Raw genomic sequence first — 17486 nt, forward strand, 5'->3', positions numbered from 1 at the left:
ACCAAAGACAAACGAAGATAGCAATTATGGCTGCATTACCACCATTTTGACTTGCTAACTGAATAGAGAATAACTTTATGATGGGATGTACCGTCTTTAGTCACAGTGAACCCTGGTCTCCGCAAATCATCTGAACAGAAGAAGGAAGAGTTCTCCATCTTTAAATAACTTTTTGCAGCAAATTGAATGTGTATTTTTAGGCAATCTAACCTTACCGGCAACACTCAGTAAATTTGCCCTGATCCAGCTGTGTTAATCCATTAACTCAAGCCTGTTTCTCTATCAGGCAGTATACCACAAATCCGTTTGGTCAAAGACACTTCCATCCCTTTTGCATTCTTCTATACTGAGGTTGCAACCCAAAGAAATCTTTCCTGGGGGCAAGACCCATTGAATAAAATAGACTTACTTCCAAGTAGACCTGCTTAGGCTTGCTGCCTAAACTACTAAACAATTTTGTTGGCCCTGAATAACCTTTTGTGAAAGAGTTGAGGGACCATATCCACACATCCTCTCCCCACCCTCTTCCCTCTAGCAAAGAGACAGCAATATTTGTTAGAAATAACTCAGTACAGCTTTTACACCCACGGATTTTGGATCAGGGCCTCCCAGTACAGTCCATCAGACAGTACTGCTCAGCCTCAGACTGCAAAAATTGCAGCCATGCTTGGTAGACTGCACTCATTTGCAGTTATTTAATACCATCCCAAAGAGTAAATATTCACAAAAATTATGCAGAACAATTTTGTTTATGTAATTTGGACCTCTAAAGGAATATTTTTTTACCTGTATTCTTACAGTTCTCTCTTCCTCCTGTCCAAAAAAGTACAGAATATCTGTTTATTGAATACAAGTACGTAACTTCTACAACCCTAGCACCAGTTGGATTTGAACATTTGTACCATTAAACCAAAAATGGACAACTACATGTTTTTGTAAGGACACAAATTTAGGCAGGGTCAGATCACTCTAAAGAGTAAAAAAAGAACGGCATAAAGGTCACATGTAAAAAACAGTTAAACAATATACAAGTCAAATTCTTCATACATTTTTGCATTCTATTTTAGAGAGTGTCTTAACTCAAGATTCTTGTTAAGAGATTGGCAGAAATATTTACATTTCACTCTTTTTCTGGATCCAAAAGAATGTGTGCCTTCATTCAGTGGGAGTTACAGATTTTGCTTCAGATTGCCAGGTGGATACCACTCCAGTAAACTTGATTCCTAGGTAGTTCCTCACCTGAAATTAGGTCCCAGCCACTGTCTTGATAGGAATGAGGGTTGATAGTGCATGTTGCAGGCGTGTGCACAAGACAATCTCCATGCTCCTATCATATTGCAGTATCCCAGAAAACAGTTTGTTGTTTAGAATATGGAGGGGGACTATATTTCTTGGTCCCTGTGTTCTTCTTCCAGCTTGGCAATATCGGCATGCTGTCCTGTTTGCAAAGACCTTTCTCTGTTTTCTGCCGAGCCTTGATTTCCTTGCACAGGCAACGTTTTTTCTCAATCATTTCCAGCATTGTATGGTCTCCATGCAACCACTGCATACATGTAACCTATTAAAAAAGGGCACAAGTGTTTAACTACACATTAAGCAAGATATTGGTCCCTTGTAAGGATCAGGAAGCATTTCCAACATATTTTCATGACAAAATAATTACAATGTATTGTCGAAGGCTTTCACGGCCGGAGAACGATGGTTGTTGTGGGTTTTCCGGGCTGTATTGCCGTGGTCTTGGCATTGTAGTTCCTGACGTTTCGCCAGCAGCTGTGGCTGGCATCTTCAGAGGTGTAGCACCAAAAGACAGAGATCTCTCAGTGTCACAGACACTGTGACACTGAGAGATCTCTGTCTTTTGGTGCTACACCTCTGAAGATGCCAGCCACAGCTGCTGGCGAAACGTCAGGAACTACAATGCCAAGACCACGGCAATACAGCCCGGAAAACCCACAACAACCAAAATAATTACACTTTTTTTTTTAAAGGACAAATGGATGTCCAGTGGTGCTTCATTTGCTGACAGGTCTATCATCAACCAATGAATGCTACTATTTGTTAAATGTGCCCAAGCCTTGCTCTAAATCAACAGTTCATCATATGGTAAAATTGTTACTAGCCTGAACTGCTTCAGACTACAGGTGGCATCTCATGTCCAAATGGTTTTCAATGAGGGGACAAAAAATCTTCTATATAATAAAACAACACATCACAAAGATGGCAAGGAGAAAATACATCTTAACATACAGTTTTCTACATGCAAGGAATTTTATATAGAAGAGGATTTAGTCCTGCATTCTTACACTTGCAGTCCCAAGTGATACAAGAAGAGGTTGTTGTTTTTTACTGTTTAGGCCAGGCAACAAGAGACTTCGCTATATTTTGGAAGATGGCTTCCAGGTTATATTTCCAGCTAGTAAGACATATCAAGAATTTGACCCTTCCTGGCATGCAGCTACGCTGCTAAAACTGGGGGCCATTTGTTGCCGCCCTGGAAGGAGGGAGGCAGCACCACCCCTTCCTTTCAATCCAGGGTTTGGCTGGGAGGGCAGAGACAAGAGCCTTAGGAGGCTGCTCTGCTCTGCCCAGCCGCAGTTGTGAAGAGTCACTCGGCCTACCCACCTCACCTTCTATTGGTGCAGGATTAGCCGGTTGCTGTTTCCAGAGCCAGGTAGGAATTTTTTCCCCTCTTTCCAATTTGGCATGGGGAAGAGGGGTTTTTCGCCTACCTTGGACCAATTTCGGGTTGAGGTCATTGGCTCAGGGTGGTGCTGGTTAGCAGTGTCATTGGCAGGTTTGAATTTGAGATAGGGTGTGGGCCGGTGAGCACCCTTGGCACTTCCCTATTGGTGGGAAGAGGGGCCTGCCCAGAGTGGCTGGTACTGCTTTGAGGGCTGCCAGCTGCAGGGGCAGGCTGCCTTCAGGAACTCCCACTGCAAGTCCTTCTCTTACTGCTGTACAGCTGAGGCATTCAGGAGCTTGAAAGGGAGGTGACCAAATTGCCTGGCCAGCCGGGTCCGCACCATCCATGGATGGGTCGCACCCGGGGCTTTGGGGCTCGCCTAGACAGGTTAAGGCGGTGGTCCAGGGTGGACCCCTTGGCTTGTCCTGTACCTCTTTAGGCCCTTGCCACTGTTCTGGCTTGTTATAGTTGTATGAAGTTAATAAAGTGACCCTTAGATCCAAGCTTGGTGTCTGTCTCTTCATTCTGACTAGGGTGGCAATACTCAGAAAGGACCTCATATAGAAATAAAAATGTATCGATGGACACCAAGAAAGTATCTTTCCTTTTAAATGGTTAACAGTGATATGTATTCCACTGTTCCAAAATTGGTACCCATTCATTTCATTCCTTACCATAGTCTGTTATTATATGTTTAATTTCCACACTTGCCCTTCATTGTGCCACATTGGATTGCCATGATATTTTGTCAATGGTAATGCTATGCTCTAAGCATGGGCAACAAATTAAAAGGACTGGCAAAACCATTTCACAGTAAACACCTGAACATTCAATGCCATGCTTATAAATGGCCTCATATGAGGCACCTGCTAGTACTAGAGTATTATGTTTATAAATGAAAGGTAATTCATATGATTGAATGCTGGATGCTCTGTGACATGTCAGCCATCTGATTATACTAGTGGTGGAGAGTGCCCTCAGGTCATAGCTGGGTTACGGCAACCCCCTGGGGAATTTTCATGGCAAGAGACTAACAGAGGTGGTTTGCCATTACCTGGCTCTGCAGCCCTGGTTTTCGTTGGAGGTCTCCCATCCAATTACTAACCAAGGCCAACCCTGCTTTGCTTCTGAGATCTGATGAGATCAAGCCCACCTGGGCTGTTTAGGTCAGGGCATCTGATTCCATTATTATGTAGGATATATCATCAATGTCTGGAACATAATAAAGCAAGCAACTTTTCTCACATGTCCACTTACATGCCGCAAATCAGTTTAACTAGATGATTAAGCAATCAAGTGAACCAGTCACTGGATGGACAGTTCAATTTGCTAAAAATCAGAGCAAAATGGCCATAGGCAATAAGATGGTGGAATTCTAAGCCCATAAGAGGGCTCATGCCAATTGAGATTGGATCATCAATTGCAATTACGCCCTTACTTCAAGAGGTGAGAATACTAACTGGAAGAAGCTGGGCTTAAGCAATGCAAGGTAATAACTGTTCCGTCTATGACAGCACTGCGACAACATAAGTTCCAACTTCTTTGTTATATTGAGTGGGTGTAACTGTGCATATCTCTCTTAATCAATAATAACTGTAATACAGGATGCTCAGAACTGCAATGTATGCGTATGTAAACGTGTAACTGGATTATTCAGCTATTTATACTTGCACCCAAGAATGATAACAGGTGATATCAAATGTCTGAGTTAATCTGAGCCAGCAGAGAGGATGTTTTTTGCACTTTCAGGGAGCTTATGCTACAGTAAAGTTGGTTAGTCTTAAAGGTGCGTACTGGACTCTTTTCTATTTTGCTACTACAGACTAACACAGCTAACTCCTCTGGATCTATGAGCTAATCTAGGTTTTATTTATGGCTGATATATGTTAGTGTCTTCTTCATAACTTTTTAACATGGATTGCTGCTGACAAGCAACCTAAAATGATGAACTTTCAGCCCTAAGTCTCTCCAGGCAGTGAGGTCTCTGCTGGCCTGGGGATCAGTGCTAGAATGGCACTGCAAACACATCACTTACGCTTTCAGCCCCAAGCCATTCTTAATGCTGCTGGCCAGGGAATGTCTACTGCCATTTTGGAGTGGTATGTGGATGTTGTAGCGGTTTTTAAAACACAGTAATTGTTCCCGGTGTTGTGTTTTGTTGCTCCCCCCCCCATTTTTTAAAAATCATATTTCTCTGCAAACCTGGGGGATCCCTCACCACCAGCTTTTGCCCCCACCGCCATTCATCTGGTCGCGGAGTTGTGGGGAGGCTGGCCGGAGCACACAGCAAAATGGCACATGAATGCTTCATGGGCTTCCAGTGATGTCACTTCCAGTTTAAACCAGAAGCAACAGGGCTTACCTTGTTCCAGAAAACAGCGAAATCTCGCACAAAATTGCACAAGAAGACGCTGTTACCATGCGAAATTGCGCAAGAAGACGCTGTTATCACGTGACGGTGTCAGCAGGGCTGAACTTTAGGAATCAGCCCAAAACACAGTGAAAACACTATATAATGTGTGTGAGAACTGGCACACCCCAGCCTGGCACTCCCGCTTCCCAGTTTCAAGGCAGAGGGACTTGGCAACCCTGCCTGGGGGACTAATGCCAGGTTTGAAATACAAACATATATTCTAGCCTCCCAGGCCTCTGATCCCTAGGACATCACCATCTATGTTTTGAGAGTCCAGGCTTCTGGCTGCTCTGCTCTTACCTGAGCTGTTTGACTCTTTCTTTGGCATTACTTGGCTCCAGATATCACTGGCCCTGTCCTCCTTTCCTGCCCACAGCTGCAACTTCTCTAGATTTTCAAGATGTGTCCTGGATAGGGCTGCCAGACCCCCAGGGGATCCCCCGCCCCCACCCTTCCACCCCGCCCCCACTTACCTGGCCAGCGGGGGGGCGCACCTTCCATGCGCGCCCCCCTGCGGTGCTGCGTGCCCCTGCGCACAGCAGCCCCAGGATCAGGCCTGTTTTGGCCTGTATTGGGGCCCCTGTGGAGCGCAGGAGCGTTCCTGTGCTCCGCAGGGGCCCACAACGGGCCCAATCTGTGCCGAAACGGGCCCAATCCGTGCCCGTTTTGGCACGGATTGGGTCTGTTTTGGCGTGGATTGGGCCTGTTGTGGGCCCCTGTGGAGCACAGGAATGCTCCCATGCTCCAAAGGGGTCCAAAATGGGCTCAATCTGCGTCAAAACAGACCTGATCCATGCCAAAACGGGTGCAGATTGGGCCCGTTTTGGCACGGATTGGGCCCGTTGTGGCCCCCTGTGGGGCATGGGAGCATTCCTGTGCTCCGCAGGGGCCCATAATGGGCCCAATCAGCACCCAAATGGGGGCTGCATGATGATGTCACTCCCAGAAGTGACATTATCACGCTTGCAGGAGCGCATGCACGCAAAGCGTGCGCACACGAGCTCCTCCAAGGTAACAGCCAGGCCCCAGTCTCCCGCTGGGAGATCGAGGGAGCCTGGCAACCCAAGTCCTGGATCACACAACAGTCCCATATTATGGGCGACTGTTTCCATAGAGACCAACATTCATTTTCTTCTGTTTGGGAGTGTGGTCTTTCCCCAAATGTTGCCAGCAGTGTTCAGGAAGTTCTACTGAGATTTTCCTGTGCAGCAATGATGCAGTTGCAGTTGCTCTGCAGGGCTTCCCTGACTTGGGTTTGCATGCTGTAAAAGTCCTCAAAATTTGTGAACTTTCATATGAAGTCCCAGGTGTTGTGTTCAAGCTTAGGCCTTTTAATATCAAACTGGCCTTTGATTCACCCAATCATAATTAAACTCTGAGTTAAATGGCAGAGCTACAAAGAGCAGGGCAATTGAGATGCCATTTGCTCCACTTGACACCTTTCCTTCAGATGTTCGGGGAAACTAACAACTTGGGGTAAATGATTGTGTGTTGTTATAGCCTTTTGGTCCATCATAAAAATCAGAGAACTGCGAGATGAGGCCTACAAGGTCTAAGTGACATGAGACCCATCTTGCCGTGGCCGGTTAGGGAAGAGGTTGGTTTTAGAAGAGGGAACTCTTCCCTCCCACCTTGGAAAAGAGAGGGTACAAAAAGTTGTGTGGCTATGCTGTGTAGCTATGCTGCTCTGGTGAGATCTTGGAGTCACAGGCAGAGAGTCTGACTGAGTGGGCTTTCTTTCTCCTCCAGGCACCAAGCATCCATCTCAAGCAGGAGACAAATAAGGTACTCTGTGGTAATCCTTAAGGTGACAGTTATACAGTAGTAACTACTTTTCTTTTGTAGCTGCACACAGTGTGTAAAATCTATTTTTCCTATTCTGTGTGCTCTTTATATTCTGCCATCTGTTATAGTTCAATAAAGACTTTTCTTCATTAAGAAAAGTTGTGTTAATTCTCATTTACGTGCCCACAGAACAAGCTCCCTCTCCCAGATCCAGAACACCATGTGATAGAATCACTATAAAGGATAGCTTTGAAACTAAGACAATATTTTAAGAATCTACTTCAAGAACTTAGTGACTGGTAGCATGGCCTTCTCTACCATGGCTCCCCATCTTTGGAATATTCTCTAAGGAATAACTCCTGTGCAGTTTTCCTTTTGGATTCCAGATCAAAACTGTTTTATTTTCTCCTCGTTTCCCTTATTCACTGATTTTATAGTTATATTTTATAAGTATAATAAATTGTTAGCATTAAAAGGTGTTGTAATGAGTACTGCCTTGAATAATTGATTCAAAAAGGTGGGATATAAATATATCCTTACCAGGTAAGATCCTCTTCCCAAGCCCTGGTCTCTGTGCCCTCATCTGCAGAGATGAGGCAGGTGACGACCAGAGATGGTACATTTTCAGTGGTGGCACTTCGTCTTTAAAATGCACTCCAGTGTTTTAAAGTAAACATAGTGAAGGATGACAATTTCATGTGGACAGAACTGCCTTACTCATTTATAACCTCTTTGCCATGGAATTTATAAATCACACACAGTCGTATCTAGAGATGCCATTATACCAGCTGGGACTAGTATTGCTTTCCTGAAATGTGAAAGCATGATAGGTTACTCCTGTTTATATTCATGCCTTGTGTTTCTTATGCTACTCAAACACTGAAATATCTGAGGCGCTAGATGTTGTCTTAAAATTCTTTCAAGCATAGATATTTGTATGAATAAGCAAATACATAGACAATGCATATCCTGGTTCCCTTACTTGTAAGGGAAGACTTTTCTGAGAAAGTGAAGTATTCATAGAAGTGATGCTAAAGTAGAATTCAGACAATCTTTCAAAACTGGACCACATGAGATTCCCCTACCACCACCTTACTATCATTTAAGAAATAAAGGACTACACTTTCTTTGATATCATCATTCAGATATTCATAATTTTATGATCAGCTGAATGTGCCTGTCACAATTCTGGGATATGTAAAGAAGACTACAATCCTATGCAAACCTACCTGGGAGTAGAGGCGGGCATGAACAAGAAAAAAACCTGAATACGATGTTCGTTGTTCATTGCTATCCACGAACAGGGAATCACAAACAAGTGTGAACATGACCCTGTTCATGAACATGTTGGTGGTTGGCTGTTCATGGGAGGGAGAGGGGAGACTCTGAAGGGAAGAAGGATCCCCATGCCATTTGCAAATGGCGTGGGAAACCTCCTTCCCTTCAAAGTCTCCCTCCTTCCAGCCGGCTGGAGGGAGAGGGGGGAGACTTTGTCAGGAAACCCCTGACAAGCGGCTGAGTTGGGGGTGAAGTGCCCCTCTTCCTACTGCTGCAGCAGCAGGGAGAAGGGCATTTCACCCCGGCAGGCTGCACTCAGCCACTTGTCAGGGGTTTCCCTGACAAGCAGCTGAGTAGGGGATTTAAATGTCCCTCTTCCTGTGCTGCGCAATAACTTGTGGATTCTTGTATTTCGGGAAGTAGTAATATTGTATTAAGAATAAGAACTACACAATTTGCTTGTGTTCTGAGAGGGAAATGGTTGACAGTAAACAAAACCCCAAACAAACAAACAAACAAAATCAATAAATGAGTACAAGCTTTTTAAAAAGATCTGGCATTGTGCTTTCAACTAATTAGTAGAATTTGGAATCTATTAATTAACTTACCTTTGAACAAATTGATTGATTAATCAAATATATCATACAGTACTTCAAAGCTGATTATTTGTCTGTAATGCAGTTATTTAAAAATTAATCACTGAATAAAGTTCAGTTATGATAGTTCAGAAATTTAAATGAAATGCATTTCCTTAGTCAAGAAGTTAACAAAACCTGTCTCCATCAATGTAATCAACAGCCAGCATCCTTTCCGAGGAAACATCTCAAATTCAATTCCATCATTTTAATCTTCAATTAATCAATTATGTTCACTGATTAACTGATTAAAATGTTCATCCTCAATCAGACATTTATTGCAAATTAGTTTCAATGAAATGTGACTCCCATCGGAGGCAATCATAGTGGCATTTCAGCACATGCTCTTTTTAAAATTCCTTTTCCGCACTGAAACAATGGAACATTTACTACAAGAAACAAATGGTGTTAAACACTGCACACAAAATGTTTTTAGTCATTAGTCAACACAAAATACAACTGAAAAAATATGGAAACACCTTGAAACCATATCAAACCAATGCACTTTAACAAAGAAGGAAATATTGAGAAAATGTGAAGATGGAACTTTTGAAAATATATAACATGGAAAAGCCTTCTGGTTATGATTCTATTTCTGCTACCCATCTCATGTGATAGGCTTACAGTGTTACACATTTCTAAGCCTCCTGATTTAAAAGGGTGCAATTCTGCTTAAGATGGCATTGTTACGGTGCTACCTTACACAGAGGTTGCAATCCTAAGAACACTTTCCTGGGAGTAAGCCTCTTTTGAATAAAAGGGGACTTACTTCTGAGAAGAGCGGCACAAGATTGCTCCCAGAGCAACCTGGACTTAGACTGGAGGTAAGTAGGAATAGGATTGCACCCTTAGTGTTTCAGTACGTAATAGGCTGGAGACAAATCTTCCAAGAACTGACCAAATGCTTGTACAAGAGAACAAGACTTTTACAAGCTGCCCCTTCTTGTTGCTTCATCTGCCACATACTATAAGATCTCTAAGCTTTGTATCATGTAAAAAAATTATCATCACCTCTGGGCATCCCTCTGCAAAATTCATACTAATGGTCTACTGTTATAGGACAACGGTTACTATAAAATTAATACTCTTTGCCTCATTGTTGATATGGTGGCATTTGAAGCTTGGACTTGCCCATACTTCAGTAGGTGTTTCCATAATTTTCCCCAGTATTTATTATCACACTTACTTTACTGTAATTGTATACATTACTAGGCTGTGGAATTGGTTGTTCTCTCCTGGTTCTTGTAGGTTTCTTTCCTCTCCTATTGGGTGTGCAGTAGGGTTGGTTCTACATTTACAGGAGGTATGGGGGAAACCATATGAAGTAGTACCAGAAAGATCATGGATCTTATTATGTATCAAAACAGAAATAGCTTGTTGAAATTGTCACATAAGAATGAAATGGACAAATCGACATATAATGAAAAGATACACAAAATTTATTTGGAATCAAATTAAAATTGAGTGACTTTGTTTTTTATAATGCCTTGTGCCCCTAAATTAAAAATTCAATGCTCTTAAGCAGACTAGAATGTGCCATGAAGAATCACCAGGGAAACAGATAAGGGAAATGTTGCTGAAGGAATCACTTACCATGAGAGGAGGAAAGGAAAGTGAGGGCATCATGATTCTATTTGCTCTCTCAGTTAGACCAATAAGAGCACAGAGGTTCTTCACACTTGGTTTCTGTGTTTTCTGGTGAATGCATATTCCAATCATCTTGAATGGATAGATGTTTTCAGGTAAAAAACTGTATACCCGACTCACACAGGGGCTATTTCCACTATTACATGTGCTTTCCAGTTCTGTTAATTAGTAATAGGTTTTAAAGCAAGATGATTTATATGGAATGATGCAGCCAGTCACAGTCACAAGATACTCTGTTATATTTTTCTTCTTCTGAAATTCAATTTTAATATCACTGGAAATGAAACATAGTCCTCAATCTTGAATAAACATAGGCTGATTCAGACATAATGGCAAATCATAGCTTGCTTTCATTTGAATTAACCTAGGTATTCCTTGGCCTTACATGTTCTTTCAGTCCCTTTCCTTTCATGAAATATCTATTTCAAAGTTTCTGCTTGCATGGTAGAAATGTCTGAACTGGCAAAGTATAGTTTCATTTCTCCAGGATTCCAAAAAAAAAAGTGGGGGAGGGGAGATAAACTGTAGTTTAGAACCCAAGGAAAAGGTAAAGTGTATTTTGCTGGTGAGGATGTAATAGTGAGTCATCGTAATGGCAAACAGGGTTTGTTGCAAATCCAAAAACATCTTCTTATCTTGCTGTGTATGGGGTCATAAGGGGGAAGGAGAATGTGTGGGCGTCCAAGAATACTCCAGGCTTATTACACAGAAACATACAATACTTTGCTGTTATATCTGATTCAAGCCTCTTTCTTTGGTTTGTGTATTTAAATTCACCTATTTCATTTCTATCTTGTCACTTGAGAGGAAGTAGCAAATAGTTCCATTGTGAAGCTCAAATGTGCCTGCTACCTGAGCATGTGGTTGGTCACTGTTCACTACGATTAGAGAGACAGCAATAATGTATATATAACAGCTCTGGGATGGGAATGTCCTTTAAAGATGCCAACCCTCATACCTTGTCCCATCAACTGTTCCTAAAGCATTTTGCAGCCTGCCATGGAAGAAATTGAGCCCCCAGCCCTACCATTCCACAGTATTATTTTGGGGAAAGCAAAAATCAGGGGATGTGCCTTGGACTGCTTTAAATAGTTCCTCATGGAATGGTCTCAAAAGATTGCTCTTGGTTACCAGCTATCTTCAGCGTGGGAATTATCTTGTAGAGTTCCACAGGGTGAAATCTTTTCTTCCATTCGGGTTGCCAGCCTCCAGGTACTGGCTGGAGATCTCCCGGAATTACAACTGGTCTCCAGGCCACAGAGATCAGTTCACCTGGAGAAAATGTCTACTTTGGGGGGTGGACTGTATGGAATTATGCCATGCCAAAGTCTTTTGCCTTCCCAAACCCCACTTTCTCCAGGTTTCTCCAGGTTTTACCCTCCAGATCTCCAGGAATTTCTCAACTTGGAGCTGGCAACCCTATCTTCCATGTTATTCAACCTCTTTGTAAAACTTTTAGGAGAAATCAATCATAACTATGGAATCTGATGTCATCAATATGTGGATGAGACTCAGCTCTTTTTCTCTCTATCCAAATCCACTGGTGATGCAGTAGAGGTCCTACTCCTGAGTCACTGCCTGACAGCTGTGGTCAGATGGCTGAAAACTAAAAAACTGAAAATGAACCAGACAAAACAGAAGTTCCTGGAGAACACTGAACACTGAAGAACCCCACTTTCAATGGGGTTCAGTTGACCCTTGTAGACTCGGGCCAAGCTACAAGTGATGAATGACACTTGAACGGCAAGTGTATTTCTCCCTGTTCACTTGCCCTCCACTTGATCCACTTGCCATTCAAGTGTCATTCATTACTTGTAGCTTGGCCCTATGTTGAGCCTAGGGGTTATGCTAGATCCAGCACCGCTGCCAGATAGGCAAGTAAATGCAGCTGCTAAAAAGGCCTTCTCCAACTCAGGATAGCCTGGAAGTTGGGCTCCTACTTTGACATGGCCAATTTGGCTACTTGGATTCACTCCATGGTAACTCAAGACTTCCCTTAAAGTCCAGCTGGTTCAAAATGCTGTAGCTCGATTATTATCAGAAGCAAGGTGAAGTATGCATATTACTGTCATTTTGCAGTCATTTCATTAGCTACCCATCAGTTATCGGGTTCAAAGCGATGTACACATACAAAGCCTTGCCCCCTCATATGTGTGGGACTGCTTTTCATATGCTCTGCCACAGGAACTTTGCTCATCTGAACAGGGCCTTCTGCAGATACTACTCTGCAGCTGGGAAGAATCAACAACTGCCCATACACATGCATTCTCTGTGGTGGCCCCCACCTTACAGAAAGACCTGCCTGAAGAGGTCAGGAAAGTTCCCAAGCACTTGTTGTTCCAAAAAATATGCAAAACTGAATTATTCAGAATCAGGAGGGCTTTTAACTCAGGTAATAGACCTGTCCTGTAATAAATAGATCAGACACATATCTTAGTAAAGGGACAGGGCTTGTGGACTATGCTACTGGGTACTATCTGTTGGCATAGATATGCTTCTACTGGGAGTTTCTGCATTATTGAATATGTTCATGTCAAACTACTTACATAAAACCCAGTGCGGTGTAGTGGCTAGTGTGCCACTACATCCAGACTAGGATCTGGGTGACCCAGGATATATTCCCCACTCTACCATGGAAGCTTGCTTGGGTGACCTTGGGCCATCACATACTCTCAGTGTAACCTACCTTACAGTGTTCTTTTGAGGGAAAAATGGAGAAGAGGAGAATGATGTAAGCCACTTTGAGCCCCATTGGGGAGAAAGGCAGAGTACAAGTGATGTAAAATATTTTTGTTTTTGTTTCTGCAATGTTTCCTATCTGTATTTAGTTCTATGCTTGCTTTCAAATTTCTGCAATCCATTCCTCATTGTATTGTTGGATGTACCTACCATTGCTTACATTGTCTTACGCTCTGTGATCTGTCTTGAGTCTTAGTGAGAAGGGTGGACTGTGAATAAATAAATAAGGCAATCACAAAGAGACAAAGTAAAATTAAACTATAATAAACTAAACTACCTTTATTTTTAAAACCAGTGATGGGAGGGGGGGATCCCTTTCCATATAGTTCGACTGGTTTCTAGCATACCGTACACATGTGCTACCACCCTAAAACTCCCATAATATTCAGCTCTATTCCTTGCTTGAAGTCTGTGTTTCAGCCCCAAATTTCTTATCGCTTGACTTTCTCAGCAACTGTTTCTGTTTCCCATACAGCTGATGCCCCCTGTAGCAGATTTGCTTTACTGTGCTCTTAGCATGTGCACATGCATGCAAACACAGACACAAACACGCACTTCGTGACCTGAGACCAACCTTCTTAAGTAGCTTATGTTTTTCCACTGTCTGACTCTAATCATGGCTTTAAATAGTAGCCTCAGCGCCCGTTTTCAGAGCTAAAGCTTAGTTATGGAACATGCAATAAAGCAGAGGATACCTCTGTGTGCAAGCAAAGAATCTTTCACTTACTGAATACTACAAACAACTAGCCATCAGACATCTTGGCTTGGCTTGGGTGATGGTATCCAAGTCATCAGGTGTGATTGTTTGCTGAGCTTGGTATTTCTCATTTTGGAAATTTTGCTAAAATTCAGCAATAAAACCATATTTTCAGTGTCCTAAATAATGTTTTCAGAATCTTAAAGCAAGCCGTGTGGAATATATTACCATTCCATCCAGATAATGTGTATTTCAATATTCACCCGTCATTTTCCTTCAAGGCGTAGTTTATATCATTCTCTCCTCTTCTAACCTTTACAACAACCCTGTGAGGCAAGTTAGGGTTAGAGATAGTGGCTGGCCCAAGGTGAACTTTTTGTCTAAGTGGACATTTGAGCCCAGGCCTCCTAGTCCAATATGCTAACCACTATGAAACACTGGGACCTAAACTATTTTTGCCAGGTTTAATGTACATAGTAGTTCATGTACTGTTCATTCCAGAATTTCCCGCAACAGTGACTGTATCATTTCACACGTACTTTAGCAGTCAAGAATAAAGGCAAATTTCTTATTAATCACAGGTATTAATATCATTAATTTGATAGGGATATGCATCAGGATTCCAATGAATGAACACAAAACAGCTTCTGATGGAGTATGTCCTTGTTAATTTTTTGCTGATTTCATCAGTCCATCCCTTACCCATCACCTCCATCTTCTGCTGTAAGCTACGGGCTACAGATGTGTTTCTGAAATTGCATTTTTAAAAAGAATGTAAGCTAACTTGGAGAGCAATGATCTTCTACAAAGGTGGCTATGATTTTGCCAGTCAAATATATTTTAAAAAACCCACCACCTCCCTTATGTGTGTGTTACGATTCCAATAAGAAAATACACAAGGCTGCAATAATTTATTGCACACTTAGATCAATCCAGCTGGACAAAATCCTCCAAAATAAATAATATAATTAACATTAATTGAATGGAAGTTACTATCCTTAAAAAGTAAATATGCCTTATGTTAGCACAGGCAGTTCTTAATAGCGGCTCTAATCCAACAAAGCACTTATGTGCCCAATGTAAAGTCTGGTGTTACTGATCATCTGGGTGTCCAGTAAGAACAGGATGGAGGCTGGCCAAGCTTTCATCTGGAGCCTCTTTGTGGCAGGTGTCCAGTCTTGGGAATAGGATGTTAAAGTAGGGCTGTGGAATGTACTCAGAGCCAAACATCACTATGGAAACATATTATGAGCTGGAGAGCAACAGCTAGTTTCCATGTATTATTTACTTAACCAGGGACTGTGAAAATGGGCATGTTGAGAACTGCGACAAATTCCATCACATTAGATACATTTTTACTCAGTGAATTCGTTCAGCAGGCTTGTTATATACTCTGCCCCAAATGCCCCCCAAACCCAAAAGCACGGCAAAATGGACCTTTAAAATTATGGTTTTTTATTCTGAATATAGCATTCATTTCATGTGCCTTTCGGTTTTTCAGCCTTCAGGCTACGTGTTGTTGCCATGTTTCAGTTTTTTTTCATCTAAAACTATTGGTGGGCACAGTGGTCATATTGTTAGGGTTCAAGTCTTACTTGACCTCACACTGTACGGCAATCTCAAAATTCAACCAAATGTAAAACAGGTTGATGTTAATGCAGCTGAAGAAATCAAAGCAGTATCCACATCAAGCAGATGAAAGAGAAACAAGTTTAGGATTTGTAATTTGGCAATAATTCATATGTAGCTGTTGTTAATCTGTTGGTACAAAAATATAGAATTTTGTAGTACTTTAAAGTAATCAACAACAACAAAAAGCAGCATAAGCATTAATAGACTGCAGCTTGCTTCCTCAAATTCTGTGTATTAAAACAAAAGTCCAATAGCTTCTTGATGCTATGAATGTTTATTCCTGTTTAAACTTTTATGAGTCAGTGCTCAATTCATCATATGCATATAATGTACATGCTGAGTAGATTCTCACTTTGCATTGTTTAAGTAGCAGGTTAATGTAGGATAATTTAGCAATTTAGCTAGAAATGTTCCATTTCTCAATTTTTAAAGAAATGATTTTAACAAGAATGCCTGTCTCTTATAATATTCAGATCTAACTCATATCTCATTGGTACTGGTAGCAGGCGTCATTACATAATTTATTAACTATGCTCCTAGGAATCTGAAATATTTATCAATCAAAGCCTGTCATTAATCTGTGGCAGCAAATACTTATTTGTGAGTCTAATAACCGTGGTGCTGGATCTGTACTTAGAACTTGTTGGAACAGCATTTAGAATGTTCTCCCCTGTCACTTTAACAATTGAGCTGAATGAAACCTTCAAACTACTGGTACGGTCTCTGGGTTTCCTCCATGGTATCCAGGCCAAGCGGAAAGAGAAACTGGCTAAAATGCAGTTTTATAAGGGAGGCTGTGAACTCCAAGAGTTTGATACTTTGATTCCCTTCTGCTAAGTCTTACTTCGTCGGAGAAAGCATTTCTCCAATGACGGAAGAATCCCTCTGATAGAGGTCAGTCTTGTAGGCAGAGGGTGAAGGGAGCCTTTATTTGTTGGAGTTAGACTCGCTAGATTGGGGTCGCAGGATCCAACCCCATTTGTCTCTGCACCTTGATCTGTATCTGGTTTTTCTTCTATGAGTATATGGACAAACATATCAGGGTCAAGGAACAGCCAAAGAAGCACTGGAATTCTCCCAACTAGATGGCCTCTTGTAAGAAACATTGATACATCATCATCATGATTTTGCAGTATCTACCTCAGTCTGATTTTTCCCCATTATTTGTGTTCTCCAGCCTTTCCTTTCATCATTCTTAGGCTTCTCTGGTTTGCTCTCTTCCTACACAGCTCCAAACCACAAGCCACTTCTCTGAAGCTGGGTGGTTTGGTTCCATTCCCACAATCCTTAGTTTTTCAGAGGAAATGAGAAGCACCAGCCTTAGCCCTCTCTGACAGAGTGTGAAAAGGAACCGGCCCCTGAGTATTTGGGTGCTAAGGCATACAGCCCTACCAGGCTTAAGATGTTGGCTGTCCTTGGTGAAAAGGAATAGAAAAGTAACCACTGTTTTAAAATTCTCATTTAAAATACATGATGTTTTTATTTTCATTGTTTAACAAGACAAAGTGAAGGTTATAAGTTATCCAAAAAAGTGAGTGCTGGCATCCATCCATTGTTGTAACTTGCATACATATAATGTATATGAGGAAGTCAAACATTTCTGTGAAAGACTATGAAGAGACACACATACATATACATATATATAAACAAACTATACATACATACATACATACATGGGTGAATAAATATACATACTTATGGGCATACAGTATACAGACAAGATACTATACAGGTGCAGTAAGTGCAATATACTGTAAAAGGCTATACAAACTTTTGAGAGGATTTGATGAAATTATGGTCACCATGGTAACAAGGCTAGCGTGATCTGTGATGTAACAAAAGGGATGGGTTAAAAACAGCTTTCTGTGTGGCGTCTCCCTCTCTCACACACACAGTTTGAACAGAAAACACATTAAAATCCACTCAGTCGACATCAAAACAGGCAGAAGAGCTGAGTTTATGAAGTAGAAATGCATG

At 41.8% G+C, this 17486-nt stretch overlaps 1 protein-coding gene across 1 annotated transcript in view; it reads right to left on the reverse strand.

Annotated features, from left to right (window-relative positions):
* Positions 1 to 1330: 1330 nt before the first annotated feature.
* Positions 1331 to 17486, reverse strand: part of NYAP2 (neuronal tyrosine-phosphorylated phosphoinositide-3-kinase adaptor 2) — a 185559-nt gene continuing 169403 nt past the window's right edge. The window contains exons 7-8 of the mRNA XM_054984159.1: positions 9981 to 10082; positions 1331 to 1558 (exon numbers count right to left, since the gene is read on the reverse strand). Coding sequence (XP_054840134.1) covers positions 1331 to 1558; positions 9981 to 10082 — 330 coding nt within the window. The remainder of the gene's footprint in view (positions 1559 to 9980; positions 10083 to 17486) is intronic.

This window comes from Eublepharis macularius, chromosome 6, assembly GCF_028583425.1.
Source record: "Eublepharis macularius isolate TG4126 chromosome 6, MPM_Emac_v1.0, whole genome shotgun sequence".
Classification (NCBI taxonomy): domain Eukaryota; kingdom Metazoa; phylum Chordata; class Lepidosauria; order Squamata; family Eublepharidae; genus Eublepharis; species Eublepharis macularius.